We start from the raw sequence: 18828 nt of genomic DNA on the forward strand, positions 1-18828 counted from the left end.
ACGAAACAATGGTGTTTAAGGATGCACACTTATAAAGACAAAGAAGTACTTATCATAAAATCAGATTACTGATTACCTTTGGTGATGGGGAAAACAGGATGGCATCTAGAAGGCAGCACCAGGAAGACTAATGAAGTATGGTAAGATTCTATTTCTTGACCTGGTTGATAGTCATATGGTTGTTTGTGTCACGAAAATTCACTAAGCTGTACATTTTTGCTTTTTATACTCTGTGTTAAATTTTGCAACTAAAAAGTTTTAAAAAGCACATTCAATTCAAATCTTTCAAAACATTTATGTTATGTTTTTTTATAATTTTTAATACTAAAGTTTAACATTAAAAAGTCCTCAGAGCTAGTGGTGTTAAAGTTCATAAGATCATAAAAGGAACTTTTTCCAATTACACATGTGCTGTTCTCTCAGATGCTATCAAGCAATAAGCAAACATTACACCAGAGGAATGTACATAACGAGCTATGTAAATATTCCACCTAACAATCTATACTCTAACACATCATTCCCAGAAATGCTATCATTCTATATCTAAATGTCGAGTGTTTCTTCAGAATAATTGGTATACCAAGAAAAAAAAAAGTCAACCAAAAACAGCTTATTCATTTTAGCAGCTGTGATACTATTGTAATAACTTCAAACAACTATATTTGAAGTGGACAGGGAGGTATGGTCCCTCTTTAGTATTATATGCTATTCAGAAATGCAAAATACTTAACACAGTACTTTTCCACTTTATGGTGGAAAAATTATGTTTATACTTATGTGTGTTTTCCATTTAGATAAAAATGTTATCTGCTGAAAAGTGTCTTAGAGTCACAAATGACCTGAGATTCCTTTTAGGGAGCAAACAATGAAAGACAGGGACATGTTACAGGATAATGTTCCAACATTTTCCCAGAGCCTATCTTTCTCTGATTGATGAATGAAAACTGACAATAACAGAATGCTACATTTTTATCAATTTACTACTTCAGAAAGATAATTATCTAATAGGTAACTTTGTAACCAAACTATATTAAGAACTCCTACAAATCAATAAGTAGAATATACATTTTAGAAATGGATAAAAGATACAAAAAAGTAATACATATAAGAAATATTCACAGAAAAAATAAGCATGACCAATAAACATATGAAAAGATGCTAAACATTAATAATAATTAAAGAATGTTAATTAAAATATGATAACATTTTCTTCTCTATTGGCAAAAATGAAGAAGATCAAGAATATCCAATGTTGATAAGGGTATGAAAAACTAAAAGTACTTATATATTGATGGTAGGAGTATAAATTGGTACAAACTTTTTGAAAGGTGATTTGATAGTATCTATAAAATTCTAAACACATACACCTACCCTAATACCCAGCAACCCCAATTTTTAAATCTATCCTATGAAAATATTAGTGAAAGTGTGTAAAAAATATTTTAAGGATATTTATCATAGCATCAGCATGGAAGAATGAGTAAGTAAATTTTGGAATACACAGTGGACTATTAAACACTCATTTGAAATGCAGAATATCTTTGTTACCAATTTGAAAGATGTCCAAGATGCACTGCTAAGCAATGAAAATAAATTGCAGAAAATTATATATAGCATTTCCTTTTTATTTTTGGGAAAAAAAAAGTCTGCACATATGTATATATGTCAGCATAGAAAAAAGTCTGCAGGTATACACAACAAACAAACTCTTATCAGTGGTAACCTCTGGAGGGGAAGAGTGTTTTGTTTTGGAGATGAGGAATAGGGAGGAATTTTAATCTTTTATTTAATACTCCATATTGTTTGAATTCATTTTAATGAGTATATATTAATTTTTCCTTAAAGAAGTATTTAAATATAACATTTTTGAGTTTTTAATTTAACTAATTGACTCATTTTGGAGTTTCTTTGTTACTGTAATATTTTATGAATATTTTATGAACTAAGAGTTACTTTATGGTCAGACTGAGACTATTCTCTTAAAACCTGTAAAGGAAAACAACAAAAAACACCTAGAAATAGCAATCCTCTACCAGAGGCAGCATCAGTTCATTTTACTGAGGGATAAATTAGATTGAAAGTAAATGTTTGAGCTTAGTAACTACACAAAGCATTTTAAACAACAAAGATAGTAAAGTTAGACAAAGATGAAAACCCACCTGGACGATATCCAAAACCATGCCAGCTGAGACTGTTCCAAAACCAGCCAGCAAAAATGGCACAAGGATTTGCAGCGCCATGACACCACTGGATTCCTTCGGCAATTTCTGGTTTGCTTCCACGATGGCATCTTCGTCACCCTCACTGGATGTATCTTCATCCTGTAACATGGCAGTAGTCTCTGAAGCCTCCCTTCCATCACAGTAACTGTAGGAGGCATAGTCCTCATACTTCTGGCCACAGCTTGACGGCGTGTGCCCATTATTGCCGTGATAAGACTGCTCTGAGAAACTGTGATACTCCACGTGTTGCTCAGATCTCATGTTTTTAGTCTGTGCTGCAGTTGATAATCCATCTTGCCAAATGCCGTTTGCTTTCTTGTGCCTGTCTTCCTGGTTCTTCTGGTAAATTACTGGAACCATACTCAACAGTAAGTTTAAAAACTTATCTGACTGAATTGTATTTAAGCTTAAAGTCCAGTCTACAAAGGCTCCTCCGCTACTGGGACCACCACTTGTTTTGTTAGTAATAGATCTTCCTTTACTATTAGTCATATTGTCATCGCAAAAGACCCTGTACTCCTTAGATCTCAAGCTTCATGAACCACAGCAGATGAATCAGAACCACAGAAACGCTGGTTTAAATTAAGATGTTGACTTCATTTTGCAGGAAATAATGTTTCCAGTAACAAAAGATGTTTAGAAGTTGCACAGAGGGATCGGATCTGAAAAGAAAAAAATAAAATAATTTTTAGAAATCAGATTAACTGGGGCCGGCCCCGTGGTGTAGTGGTTAAGTTTGGCATGCTCTGCTTTGGTGGCCCGGGTTCGCAGGTTCAGATCCCAGGCATGGACCTACACCACTCATCAGCCATGCTGTGGCAGTGACCCACATATAAAGCAGAGGAAGACTGGCACAGATGTTAGCTCAGGGCTAATCTTGCTCAGGCCAAAAAAAAGCGTGTGTGTGGGAGCAGAAATTGGCAACAGATGTTAATTCAGGGCTAATCTTGCTCAGCAAAAAAAAAATCAGATAAACTATCTTGATACTTAAAATTTTCATAGTTAAAGGCATAAAACACATGTTTGTAAACCAACCCTAAGGTACTTACACTATACTTTGTGGGCTTAACACATAACTGCTTTATGCCATACAACTGCTCTGTACACAGAAATATAATACAGAGCTATTTTTTGTGCTCAATCTTGGTTAAAAGTGTTTCCTATCTTTGCATACTTTATGTAGTTAATACCTATGTAAAGTCTTCAGTTGCCCCCGAAGTTTTACAGCAGACAACCTTATTAAAGTGATGGTTTCTATTACTATAGAGGTCTGAGAATCAAATTGCTACAACTCTTTACATGTATTGGTACACAATAAAAGGTAAGGTATATGGCATTATATTTTAAACATATTAAACAATAAACCATGTTACTTTATTTACAACTTAATATACATTTTAAGATAATATACAACACACATATACACCCAGGCCTGTCTTATACTTCCAAGAACATCCAAGATCAAGAAATTGGCACTGACGTCAGCAGCATGGAAGAGTAAGTTGCTCCCTTTGTCTCACCCCTCTAAGTTATAAACAGTAGGACAGCCATAGACTAACAAAAGATCCTCAGCACAGAACACCAGAACGCCTGAGCGATCCATACATCTAAACATCTGACGATGAGTGCACTGGACCTTGTGGAGGCAGTGGAACCAGGGAAGCAGTGGCAGCAGCTTCCAAGACTGGAGCCTCCAGGAACTGTGACAGCACCTACAAATGAAAGTTCCAGGAATCGAGGCAATGCACATGACCAGAGGCTCCAGGAACTGCAGTGGCACCCACGACCCAGCCCCCTACCCCTGGTGGCAGTACCTGCAACCCTGACCTCCCAGCAGCAGGGACTGCACCCAAGACCCAGGTACCCCTGGCAGCGGTGACAGTGCCTGTGACCTGAGGTTCCAGAAACTGCAGTGGCACCCAAGACTAAAGCCTCCAGGAACCGCAGCAGTACCTGCAATCCAGGTACATCCCATCACAGTAGTGGTGGTGCCCATGACCCTGGCCTGCCCAGGGTCAGTGACACCCTGAACCCAGTGCCCCCAGCAGCAGCAGTGTCAGTGTTGGCACCCCCAGAAAACCTGGGAGCAAGTGGAGGAAGCACTCATGACAGCAGCCCCCTGGCCACAGCAGTGCCCAAGGCCACAGAGAGCCTAGTAGCAACAACAGGAGAGCCTGTGACCCCAGACCCCCCAGCTGCAGGAGCACCTGCAATCCCAGACCCTCCACCAACAGCAGTGACGCTTGTGGACCCAACAATCCCAGCATGGTGGAGGTGCCTAGGACCCTGGCTCTTGCCCCCCACCCCCACTCTCTGCCCTGGTGGGAAAACCTGCAACCCAGGTGAACCCAGAAGCAGCAGAGGTGCTTGCCAGCCTGGTGACCCTAGTGGTACGCCTGCAACCATAGTGACACGGGAAGCAGCAAGGCGCCAGCAACCTGGGAGGCACAAACAGCACAACAGGGCATGGAAGACAACTCTGCCAGAGGCAGTGGAGGGTGGAAAATTCCAGCTCTCAAATACAACCAGAACTAGCTCAGAATCAAAGTAAACAAAACCTTACCTAAATAAGAAAGGTGTTCACTACCACAAATGCAACAGCAGAGGAACAACTCATCAAGCACCATGAAAAATTACAACAACAAGGTATCATACACAGAAAATGTCAATTCTCCAAAAACCAAACTTGAAGTCATGGAAGGTTGCATTCTAATTAAGAAAGAATTCAAAATAGCTGTCATGAAGAAACTCAAAGAACTACAAGAAAACTCAGAAAGACAGTTCAATGAGCTAAGGAATAAAATTAATGAAAGGAAGAAGTGCTACACCAAAGAAATTGAAATTATAAAAAAGAACCAAACAGAAATTCTGGAGCTGAAGAACACAATAAATGAGACGAAAAATAAAGTAGAAAGCATAAGAAATAGAGCAGACCATATGGAAGAGAGAATTAGCAAGTTCAAAGATAGAATTCTAGAAACGATTCAGGTGCAAGAGGAGAGAGAACTAAAACTTTAAAAAAATGAAGAAATTCTATGAGAACTATCCAACTCAATTAGGAAAAGCGACATAAGAATAATGAGTATCCCAGAAGGCAAGGAGAGGGAGAAGGGAGCAGAGAATTTATTTAAAGAAATAATAGCTGAGAATTTCCCAAACCTGGGGAAGGAACTGGATATACAAGTACATGAAGCTAATAGAATACCTATTTATCTCAATGCAAAAAGACATTCTCCAAGACACCTTATGTTAAAACTGTCAAAAGTCAATGACAAAGAAAGAATACTAAAGGCAACCAGGGAGGAAAAAAGCAATAACCTACAAGGAAACCTCCATTAGGCTATAAGCAGATTTCTCAGCAGAAACCCTATAGTCCAGGAGAGAGTGGCATGATATGTTCAAAATATTGACAGATAAAAACCTCAGCCAAGAATACTTTATCCAGTAAAGATATCTTCCAAATATGAAGGAGAAATAAAGGCCTTCCCAGACAAATAAAAGCTGAGGGAGTTCACTGCCACTAAACCTGCCCTACAAGAAATGTTGAAAAGAACTCTCCCACCTAAAATGAAAAGGCAAAGGTAAACAAAGCTTTGAGCAAGGTGATAAGTTGATAGATAGAATCAGAAAATTGCAGCTCTATATCAGAATAGATTCATAAACACTTAATTATAACATAAAGGTTAAAGGGAAAGGAAGCATTAAAAATGACTACAGCCACTTTAATTTGATAATGAACTCACAATACAAAAAGGGACAATTTGTGAAAACAAAAACATAGAAAGGGAAGAGGACAAGGACAGAATCTGCATAGGCAAATGAAGATAAGATGCTATCAGAAGAAAAAGGCCTATCTCATCTATGAGATCTTTTATACAAACCTCATGGTAACCACAAAACAAAAATTCAGAGCAGAGTTACAAAACATAAAAAAAGAGTAAACAGGAAAACATCACAGAAAACCACCAAACTGAAATGGCAGACAGAAATACAAGAAAAAAGAAACAATGGAAATATAGAACAACCATAAAACAAAAGATAAAATGGCAGCATTAAGCCCTCATATATCAATAATCACCCTAGGGGCCAGCCTCGTGGCCGAGTGGTTAAGTTCATGTGTTCCGCTGTGGTGGCCCAGGGTTTCGCTGGTTCGGATCCTGGGTGCGGACATGGCACCACTCGTCAGGCCATGTTGAGGTGGCATCCCACATGCCACAACTAGAAGGACCTGCAACTAAGATATACAACTATGTACCAGGGGGATTGGGGGAGATAAAGCAGGAAAAAAAAAAGATTGGCAACAGTTGTTAGCTCAGGTGCCAATCTTAAAATAAATAAATAAATAAATAATCACCCTAAATGTAAATAGATTGAATTCACCAATCAAAAGACACAGAGGATTAAAAAACAATATGTCACTTCCAGGAGATCCATCTCAGCTCTGAAGACAAACATAGGCTCAAAGTAAAGAGATGGAAGATGATACTCCAAGCACATAGCAACCAAAGGTGAGTGTAACAGTATTTATATCAGACAAAATAGACTTTAAGCCAAAAACAATAACAGAAGACAAAGATGGAGATTATAAAATGACAAAAGGGCAATCTATCAAGAAGACATAACATTTATCAATATATATGCACCTAACATAGGAGCACCAAACTATATAAAGCGACTATTAACAGACCTAAAGGGAGAAATTGACAACAATAATAGGAGGGAACTTTAATACCCCACTTACATCAATGGATAAACCATTCAGACAGAAAGTTAACAAGGAAATGGCCTTAAATGAAACACTAGACCAGACAGACTTAATGGAGAGAGATATAGAACATTCCATACAAAAGCAGCAGAATACACATTCTTCTCAAGTGCACATGGCACATTCTCAAAGACAGATCATATGCTAGGAAACAAAACGAATCTCAATAAACTTAAAAAGACTGAAATCATATCAAGCATCTTTTCCAACCACAATGGTATGAAACTAGAAATCAAGTACAAGAGGAAAGCTGGAAAACTCATAAATAAGTGGACAGTAAACAACCTGCTACTGAAAAATTATTGGATCAACAGAAAAATCAAAGGAGAAATCAAAAAATACCTAGAGACAAATGAAAATGAAAACACAACATACCAAAATCTATGGGATACAGCAAAAGCAGTACTAAGAGGGAAGTGTGTGTGTATATATAGCACTAGAGGCCCACCTTAAGAAACAAAAAAAAATCTCAAACAATCTAACACCATATCTGAAAGAACTAGAAAAAAGAAGAACAAACAAAGCCCAAAGTCAGTAGAAGAAAGGAAATAATAAAAATCAGAGTGGAAATAATGAAATAGAGACCAAAAAGACAATAGAAAAGATCAATGAAACTAAGAGGTGGTACTTTCAAAAGACAAACAAAATCAACAAACCTTTAGCTAGAGTCACTAAGAAAAAAAGAGCAAAGTTTCAAATAAATAAAATCAGAAATGAAAGAGGAGAAATTACAATGGATACCATAGAAATACAAAGGCTTAGAAGAGAATACTATGACAAGCTACATGCCAACAAATTGGATAATCTAAAAGAAATGGAAAAATTCTTAGAATCATACAACCTTCCAAAACTGAATCAAGAAGAAATGGAGAATCTGAATTTTAAGACCAATCACTAGTAAAGAGATTGAAACAGTAAGAAAAACCCTCCCCAAAAAACGAAAGTCCAGGACCAGATGGCTTCCCTGGTGAATTCTATCAAATATTCAAAGATTTAATACTTATCCTTCTCAAACTCTTCCAAAAAACTGAAGAGGAGGGGATGCTTCCCAACCTATTCTACGAGGCCACATTACCCTGATACCAAAACCAGACAAGGACAACACAAAAAGGAAAATTACAGGCCAATATTGCTGATGAACATAGATGCAAAAATCCTCAATAAAATATTAGCAAATCAAATACAACAATACATTGAAAGGATCATACATCACAATCAAGGGGGATTTATTACAGGGATGCAAGGATGGTTCAACATTCACAAACCAATCAATGTGATACACCACATTAACAAAATGAAGACTAAAAATCACATTATCATCTCAATAGATGCAAAGAAAGCATTTGACAAAATTCAGCATTTATGATTTAAAAAGCTCCACAAAATGGGTATAGAAGGAAAGTTCCTCAACATAAGAAAGGCCATATATGACAAACCCACAGCCAACATAATACTCAACAGGGAAAAACTGAAAGCCATCCCTCTGAGAACAGGACCAAGACAAGCATGCCCACTTTCGCCACTCTTATTCAACACAGTACTGGAGGTTTGGGTGAGAGCAATTAGGCAAGAAAAAGAAATAAAAGGTATCCAAATTGGAAATGAAGAAGTAAAACTGTCATTATTTGCAGGTGACATGATGTTATATACGGAAATCCTAAAGAATCCACCAAAAAACTAGTAGAAATAATAAACGTCTACAGGAAAGTTGCCAGGTACAAAATCAACATACAAAAATCAGTTGCATTTCAATACACTAACAATGAACTAGCAGAAAGAGAAATCAAGACTACAATCTCATTTACAATCACAACAAAAAGAATAAAATACCTAGGAATAAACTTAACCAAAGACGGTAAAGACCTACACAGTGAAAACTATAGGACATTGTTGAAAGAAATCGAAGAAGACACAAAGAAATGGAAAGACATTCCATGCTCATGGATTGGAATAGTTAACTTAGTAAAATGTCCATATTACCTAAACAATGTACAGATTCAATGCAATCCCTATCAAAATCCCAATAACATTTTTCACAGAAATAGAACAAAGAATCCTAAAATTTATATGGAACAACGAAAGACCCTGAATAGCAAAAGCAATCCTGAGAAAAAAGAACAAATCTGGAGGTATCACACTCCTTGATTTCAAAATATACTACAAAGCTATGGTAATCAAAACAGTATAGTCCTGGCAGAAAAACAGATACACAAATCAATGAAACAGAATTGAAAGCCCAGAAATAAAACCACACATTTATGGACAGATAATTTCAACAAAACAGTCAAGAACGTACAATGGAGAAAGGAAAGTCTTTTCAATAAATGGTGCTGGGAAAACTGGACAGTCACATACAAAAGAATGAAAGTAGACCACTATCTTACACCATACACAAAAATTAACTCAAAATAGATTAAAGACTTGAAGGTAAGACCTGAAACCATAAAACTCCTAGAAGAAAACATAGGCAGTACACTCTTTGACATCAGTCTCAGCAGTCTTTTGAATATGTCTCCTCAGGCAAGGGAAACAAAAGAAAAATAAACAAATGGGACTATACCAAACTAAAATGCTTCTACATGGCAAAGGACACCACCAACAAAACGAAAAGATACCCTAGCAACTAGGAGAAGATATTTGCAAATCATATATTCAATAAGAGGTTAATATCCAAAATATATAAAGAACTCATAAAACTCAACAACAAAACAACCTGATTACAAAATGGGCAAAGGATCTGAACAGACATTTTTCCAAAGAAGATACACAGATAGCCAATAGGCACATGAAAACATGTTCAACATCACTAATTATTAGGGAAATGCAAGTGAAAACCACAATGAGGTATTGCCTCACACCCATCAGAATGGCTATTATTAAAAAGACAAGAAATAACAAGTGTTGGAGAGGATGTAGAGAAAAGGGAACCTTCATACACTGCTGGTGGGAATGTAAATTGGTACAGCCACTACGGAAAACATTATGGCGACTTCTCAAAAAGTTAAAAATAAAACTACCTTATGATCCAGCTATTCCACTTCTGGGAATTTATCCAAAGAATATAAAAACACTAATTTGAAAAGACATATGTACCCTTATGTTCATTGCAGCATTATTCAAAGTAGCCAAGGCTTGGAAACAAGTTAACTCCCCATAGATGGATAAATGGATATAGAAGACATGATAGACACACACACACACACACACGCACGCACACACACGCACACGCGCACGCACGCGCACACACACACACACACACACACACACACACAATGGAATATTACTCAGCCATAAAAAAGATGAAATCTTGCCATTTGTGACAACAAGGATGGACACTGAGGATATTACACTAAGCAAAATAAGTCAGACAGAGAAAGACAAATACCATATGATTTCACTCATATGTGGAAGATAAACAAACAAACAAACACACAGATATAGAGAACAGATTGCTGGTTATCAGAGGGGATGGGAGATGGGGGTAAGGAGAAAGGGGCAAAGGGGCATATGTGTATGGTGACAGATGGAAACTAAACTTTTGGTGGTGAACACAATGTAGGCTATACAGAAGTCAAAATATAATGATGTACACCTGAAATTTATATAATGTTATAAATCAGTGTTACCTCAATTTTAAAAAAAGTTTTTAAATAATAAACTATTCAATTAAAAAATACAAAAAAAAAAACAAACAAAAAGAAATTGGCACTCATTTGATAAGGGATAGATGACCCCACTGCCTAACTGAACTCCCCATCCACCAAACTAGACTAAGAATTGTTGCTCCCAGTACTGCTGCTTCTAATGAAAATTATTATATTCTTCAATATTTGTTTTTGATGCCTTAGAATATCCATCTCCTCTCCTTGGATAGGAAGATCACTAGCAAGGAGAGGCAAAGAGAAGGGGCTACATAGGGGACAAGCGGGTGCTCGGGCCTGCCTCATCTATTTCACATTCACTCACTTTCCTTCCCTTCCTCTTGTGATTATGGAGGGGTCTGGAATTCCTGCTGGAGAACATTCTTAAAATATAGGTTCTAGGACCCTAGAGCTACTGACTCAGAATATCTATGTTTGAGGTCTATGTATCTTTTTAGCTCCCCAAGTGACTACGGTGCAGACCTCCTATAGACTTGTACTAAGAATCCAGTGGGTAAATTAAGTACTAGTTGCCATTTTTTGCCACATGCAGGTTGATCAGTATACAGAGAAAGTCCGTGTTTAAAGAAAATCAGATCAATCAAACCTATGTCCAGAGTGAAGCAGAGAAGAAACCAAGTAGTCCCAGAGAGAGAAGGCCACAATATATAATGAGACGTACCTGTACTTCTGGAACTTATGAGGTTCCTGGCAGCCTTCCGTGAGCTAGACTGAGTTTCTCTTCCTTCAACCCATTCACCTCTTTTAAAACAGTGAGCATTTCACTGCCTCAAAGAGATCTTCAATAAAACAAAATACAAAACAAACCTCAAAGGGACTGAGCTTTAAGACAAGTCTATTCCACTGACGGGCCAGTCATGGATAGGCAGTTTCTTCTTCCTCTTGAAGCAGAATTATCTGGCTGATCAAAATGGAAATGCAGAAAAATGTAGACAAACCAGAAAGGATGACAGTGTTTGTATCACCACTTAGTCACCCTAAAGGTCCGAAAGCTCAAAACGCATCCTCGGGAAACTTGACCAACTAACACTACATAGAAAAATGAAGGGGAGGGAAGGGGGAAAAAGAGGCGTGTCCCAAGAAGTCATCTCTCTTAGAATACTTGCAGGACACTACCGAGCACACAGTCTGCACTGAGTTGGCCAGGAGCATCCAGATGCAAAGACACGTCCAGCTCATACCCTTGCTCCTAGCATTCTTCCTTCAGTAAAAGCTATTCAGGAGATTAGATGGTGAGATGGATACTCAACCAGTGCCACTGTGCACAGAGGCCATACAGAGCCTCTGTGTAAATTTAAAGAGTGCCTCTCAGAAAAAGGAAGCCCCATGAGAAGAGACTTGGGCTGGATTTCAGTCCCATGCCATCCCCTCAGCCAAGCACCCTCACGCACTGCAGAATCTGCATTACCTTACAGAGCAGACTGGGCAGTGGGGTGAAATAGTAAACCATGCTTAAAGAACATAAAACACAAATGGTGGACATGTATTTTTGTTGTTTGCCCAGTAGCTTTCCCTGATTTTTTTGGCCAATGCTATCTCCATTCCTCGTGTGAAACTGTCCTTCCCGTAATCCGTGAGGTTCTGGGAGGTCTATCGATCACAGTGCCCTGCCCTCCAGACCACACACTGACAGGTGACTTGAGCAGGACCTGAGTCCTTCCCTGGAATTTCATACACTTGCTGGCTTACTATTTCCTGAATGCCCACTAGATCTAGGGTTATACGATTAACAAAATAGGCACTGTTCCTGCTTCTAATGGATTTTACTTTGTAGGGAGGAGGAAAAACAATCAGGTGAGCAAATAAATGATAAGATAACTTGTGATAAAGGCTATCACAAGGAAACAGTTGATTGAACAGAAAGCGGACAACTTAAGGGGCTACCTTAGAGGGGAAGGCCTCTGGGAGAGTTTTCTCATTTCCCTTTGGAATGACATAATTCTGAAGCTGTCACTATGTGTTCCTCCTCAAAGACTTCCCTCTACCTCCACCACCGTCACCATTGCTTAGAAGAAAGCTCATCTATGTTAGAAGGGGATCCACAGACAGAGAGACTCAGGAGCCAGCATCATTAGAACGTCTGTCTCATTTATCTAAAGCCCCTGCCTCCCCTGTTCTTCCCAATTATATGGGCCAATAACTCTCCTTCATTGCTTAAGCTATTCTGAATAGCATTTCTGTCCTAACAGCTGTTTTTTAAATAATGCAATTTGGAAGTAGTGGGAATTATCTTGCTACAGGTGCATACCATGACCACATATCCCCATCCTGACTGAGGAAAATGTGCTTTTTATTTTATCCAATTAATGACTGATCAACAGTTAGTCTAATACATGCTTATTGACAAGTTCTATTGCCTCCCTTAAAGACTCCTTAAACTTTCCTCCTTTAAAGAAATCACTTAGAAACTCATCGAATAACAGATTACAATCAAAACACTTTCTCGCTGATTTAAAATAGGTCATGTACATACACACCACTAAATAAAAATTGACTGCTATATACTGTTATTCATCCCTGAATGGGTAAAAACAAGTAAAAATTTAAAAAATAACTAAATGGGGGCCAGCCAGTGGGGTAGTGGTTAAGTTCACGTGCTCTGCTTTGGCAGCCCAGGGTTCATGGGTTCAGATCCCAGGCATGGACCTGCACACCACTCATCAGGCCATGCTGTGGCAGCATCCCACATAAATAAATAGAGGAAGACTGGCACAGATGTTAGCTCAGGGACAATCTTCCTCAAGCAAAAAGAGGAAGATTGGCAACAGCTGTTAGCTCAGGGCAAATCTTCCTCAGCAAAAAAAAAAAAGAAGAAGAAGAAGAAGAAGAAAGAAAAAGAAAAAAATTAATAATAAGTAAATAGACTTGGACAAAGGAAACTTTGTGCCTGGCTTTACGGTGCCTAAGTTAAAGAACACCAGTGGAGATATTTATGGGTCACCCTTTAGCTACTTAGCAGGTTATACTAATCTAGTACCAACATAGCCAAGAATACAGTGTCTTTAAACTTTAGTATAGTGGCTTAGGTTTAAATTCTGAATTTTCTTTTTAAGTTATAAAGGAATAAATCTCTAGGAAAAAAGAATGCATTACTTTATTTACTAATGGCCAGTATTTGCACAAAACAGAAGTTTCAAACAAAAAAAAAATCATTAGCAGCAGGTACAATTAGAGCGGTTAAAATTGTCATTTGGGACTTTTTATTTCCAAATTGCTACATGAAAAAAATTATTTATCTATACTTTTCATATAACGTTAATAAAAATAGCAGGCATGATTCAACAACCCTAGAATAGAGCAGCTGTCTCAAATGCTGTTCTTTAGCAGTTTTGTTCCAAAGAGTCTTTAGGTGCTATGCACAGCCAACGAGGGGCAACTCTATTTTAATGCCTTAGACCCGTGTTACTCAAAATACGGCCTAAGGTCAAGCAGCACTGGCACCACCCGGATCACCAGAAACGCAGGGTCTCCGCTCCCGCCCCTACTCCAACCTACTGAATCCAAACCTGCATTTTTAACAGCCTCCCAAGGGATCTGTGTACACATGGAAGTTTGAGAAGCACCTCCTTATACATTCAAAAAACAATCTGATTTATATCATTAGACTAAAATTAGATGTTTTCACACTTTCAAATGTGAACAAGGACATGAGCACTGGTAACACATACAACACTACTTGGGTAAGTGTAAACTGTTACAACCGCTTTGGAAAACAATTTGGCGTTATCTACTAAAACTGAAGACACTTAAGCCCCCATTCCAGCAATTCCGTGCATAAGCACATACCCCATGGAAACCTGTGCACTGTACACCAGAAGGCACATAAAAGAACGTCCTTAGCAGCATTTTCACACTAGCAAAAAAACTGGAACTAACTCACAAGAAAAGATGAATTGTGAGCTATTCATACAATGGAATATATGAAGAAGGGTATGATAAATACAAATTCCAAGAGAATGGTTATATTTGGGTAACTGGTATAAAAGCAGACAGGGGGCTTCAAAGGCACTGGTCACATTTTTTCAGCTTGGTAGTAGATACCTAAGTGTTTATTACTGTTCTTTAAACTATTCATATACAGTACATGAGAGCTTCAGTAGGAATGACACTGTGGCAGATTTTATTACTACTCCCAATTACTGTTCTCCTCCTATCAGAGGAGTATGTCTACCTCTTGCCCTGTTACTTACAGGGACTATGGGAGGATTATACTTCCTCAGGTCCACTGACGTCAGGTTTGGCCATGTGACTCACATTTGGCCCATGGAATGAGAGCAGCAGTCACACTTACAAGCACAAACAGTTATGTCTCCTTTTCCCACTTTCATGAGAATGGCATGTCCTAGGTAAGTGCTGCTTCTTCAGACTGATCCTGGGACAAAGAAACAAGCAGCTACTGCAGCCAATCCACAGCAACTCACAGGCAACACGTAACATGAGAGAGAAAGCTTTGTTGCTGAAAGCCACTGAAAGTTTGGAATTATTAGCACAGCATGATCCAACAAAAGCTAACCAAAAAAGTACATGTTTAAAAAAGGAATCGGACCCACAGATTCCTGTCCATTTTAGTTTTGGAGACTCTCTGCTATACTGAGTGCTTAAGGGTTCTGTCTACGGTTAAAGAGTTTTAAAACAGTGGTTTCCAGCCGGCCCCACGGCCGAGTGTTTGAGTTTGTGCGCTCTGCTACAGCAGTCAAGGGTTTCGCTGGTTCGGATCCTGGGCACAGACATGGCACCACTCATCAGGCCAGGCTGAGGCGGCATCCTACATGCCACAGCTAGAAGGACCCACAACTAAAAAATATACAACTATGTACCAAGGGGCTTTGGGGAGAAAAAAGAGAAATAAAATCTTAAAAAAAAACAAAACAAAACAGTGGTTTCCAAACATTAGATCTCATTAACCAGTCAAATTTCCCCCTCAAATTTACCAAGTTAAAAACAATCCTTCCCACCTCATGCCTGTTACAATGGCCATCATTAAAGGGAAAAGAGATAACAGATGCTGGTGAGGATGTGGAGAAAAAGGAACCCTTGCACCCTGTTGGTGGGAATGTCAACTGGTGCAGCCACTATGGAAAATAGTCTAGAGGTTCCTCAAAAAATTAAAAATAGAACTACCATATGATCCAGCAATTTCACTTGTGGGAATATATCCAAAGGAGATGAAAACACTGACTCGAAAAGATACCTGCACCCCTATGTTCTTTGCAGTATTATTCACAATAGCCAAGACATGGAAACAACCCAAGTGTCCATCAATGGATGAATAGATAAAGAAGTTGTGGTAAATATATATTGGAACGGAATATTATTCAGCCATAAAAAAGGAGAAAATCCTACTATTTGCAACAACATGGACGGACCTTGAGGGCATTAGGCTCGGTGAAATATGTCAGACGGAGACAGACAAATACTGTATGAGCTCACTTACATGAAGAGTCTAAAAACAAAACAAACTCACAGAAAAAGAAATCAGATTTGTGGTTACCAGAGGTGAGGGATGGGAGGGGAAACTGGAGGAAGGTGGTCAAACGGTATAAACTTCCAGTTATAAGATAAATAGGTACTAGGGATGTAATGTACAACATGATATAAGGTCCAACGACTATAGTTACCACTGCTGTTATAATATATATGAAAGTTAAGAGAGTAAATCCTGGGGCCGGCCCTGTGGCTGAGTGGTTAAGTTCGCACGCTCTGCTTCTGTGGCCCAGGGTTCACCGGTTTGGATCCTGGGCGCGGACCTACGCACCTCTCATCAAGCCATGCTGAGGCAGCGTCCCACATAGAGGAACTAGAATGACCTGCAACTAGGATACACAACTATGTACTGGGGTTCTGGGGAGGGAAAAGAAAAAGAGGAAGATTGGCAACAGATGTTAGGTCAGGGCCAATCTCCTCACCAAAAAAGAAAAAGCCAGTAAAAAATAAAGCAATATTTCTAAAAACAAACAAACCAAGAGTAAGTCCTAAGAGTTCTCATTAATAGAAGAAAAAAATTTTTTTTCCATTTCTTTTTATTGTATCTATACAAGATGATGGATGTTAACTAAACTTATTGTGGTAATCATTTCACAATACATGTAAGTCAAACCTTTATGCTGTACACCTGAAACCCATATAGTAATGTATGTCAATTATATCTCAATAAAACTAGAAAAATTAAAAAATATATATAATCTAAAAATATATTAAAAAAAGATCTTTCTCTAAAACATAAGTGTACATTTTAGCACTAGAAATGTAGACAGGACAAAATCCCAGACTAAAAGACAGCCTTTCCATTGAACACATTTAGATTTATGAAAAACTCAATGTGCCCTATGAAAGCTTTGTCATGGCCCAGCTCTGGTCTACAGAGTTGTGTCATTGACTTAAAGGAAAATAAACTAATACCAGACACTCCTTATGAATTCGACTTTAGTTACAAAAATGAAAAACATTAACATTAAAATTGTTTATTTTTAAAAGTTAGGAAAAAGAAGAGTATTGTATGTGTGTTGATTTACTAAGCCAGTATCTCAGAGAAAATCTGCTCATTGTGCTGGAGGAGGCATTCTGTTCCCACTGCAAAGGTTAAATACACTTGAAAAATCCAGCAGAGCTGTGAGTTAACAGGCCTAAGTGATGTCTAATTACTAAGAAAGGCATTAAATGGGAATTTAATACTTTACCTTCCCATAACAATAAAAAAGTTCTGATGTAATCTATTACCAGTAATTATCACATTTAGGCAAAAATCCCAAAACTTGTTGATCACGTGGGTATTTTATATTTGTGTAAATACACATAAAACCACGGTACTATCACACACATCTATACACAACCCAAAAGTCAAGTCATATTATGGTTATTATATATTTCTACTTTTGGCACTCTGAAAGTGTGCGTTCTGCTTTCATTTCTCTTTGAGTATATGTCTTCTATGTTTCTGTTTGTTAAATGTAGATAGTGATCAAACAGGATGTATTATGTGGTTAGTTAAAATAGCTTTCAGAGAGGTCATGTCAAACAAAGCTAGACCTTAGCTGATATACACAAATTATTTCCTTGTTTGATAAAAAATTTTGGTACTTTCTTTTCAAAAATATCTACTAAGTAATTAACTGTTTAACTGTATAATAAGTTCATAGGGAAGGATTATGTCTATTTAATTTGCCTTTTGCAGCACCCAAACAACAGGTTAACCTTATGGCTGCTCAGTTTTCTTCATCTATTTTCATTTAAAGATCCAAACCTGTATAAACTTAAATCCTCACCAATTTCTCTCAATGACTAACTCCTTCCACTTAAGCAAAAACTATTTTTAAAAGTCCCCGTAGCCTTTTAGATATCAGTTTCATCAGCTGAATTCCTAGCTACTCCACTTCTTATCCAAAATTCCCTTTTCCTGAAGAATTTACCATGAAATCACCTTTCTAGTACAAAGACCAAACAGCTCTTACAGAATCATCCTTTTGGTGTTTTCATGTTCTCTCTGACACAGCTCTCTGCTGTCCTGCCATGACCTCATTGCCAAACCCTCCTCCCTTGAGAACTCATCAGAACCCATGAGGACACCCTAATCCCATTTATGGGGATCAAAGAACTTGACTACTGAATCATATTAAAAACTGTCTTCTCCATTTGAGCTAGCCCTATGGCTATGACTAAAACCATTTCTCGTTTTTAACCCTTTGATTTCATTATTCTCATCCACTGGACTCCCAACAGTGCTTATTTTTGGTTCCTGTTTCATACTGACTCAATGCCTTCTGGATTTCCTAAACCAGCTAAGTTATTATCTCTATTCTTCTCTAAGCTTATTTTATTCAATCAAATTTCCTTTATTCAGCTCTCCCACTTCTATACTTTCTACCAACTTGTTCTTAAATCCAGGAACTTGCACCTCATTCAAAAGGTCACAATAAAAATATACCACCTCAAAGAAATCTACCCAAATTAATGTGGGATTATGGGTACAGAGAGGAAAGAACAGTCAAAATTAAATGCCCAAAACACAGTTAGCAATTTTCCTATCACTCATAGTTTTAAACAGAGAAATTTTAAAAACGAAAGGTATCCATTTGGTCTCCCACAGGTAATTCCCATATGGCAGAGATGACATCTTGTGTTTTCTGTGACATTTAATATATCACTTGTCCCTCAGAAGTTAAAAATCATTATGGTGATGTAA

General features: G+C 37.9%; 1 protein-coding gene across 9 annotated transcripts in view; it reads right to left on the minus strand.

Annotated features, from left to right (window-relative positions):
- The window catches only part of SLC41A2 (solute carrier family 41 member 2), a 124717-nt gene that overhangs the window by 91440 nt on the left and 14449 nt on the right, over positions 1 to 18828 (minus strand). For 8 of the 9 annotated variants that reach the window (XM_070254577.1, XM_023631763.2, XM_023631762.2 and 5 more), the window contains exon 2: positions 2160 to 2884. In XM_070254577.1, coding sequence (XP_070110678.1) covers positions 2160 to 2714 — 555 coding nt within the window. In that variant the 5' untranslated portion in view covers positions 2715 to 2884. Of the gene's footprint in view, positions 1 to 2159; positions 2885 to 11310; positions 11551 to 18828 lie in introns of those variants that run through there. The other variant, XM_070254579.1, reaches the window with a different exon arrangement.

This window comes from Equus caballus, chromosome 28 (assembly GCF_041296265.1).
Source record: "Equus caballus isolate H_3958 breed thoroughbred chromosome 28, TB-T2T, whole genome shotgun sequence".
Classification (NCBI taxonomy): domain Eukaryota; kingdom Metazoa; phylum Chordata; class Mammalia; order Perissodactyla; family Equidae; genus Equus; species Equus caballus.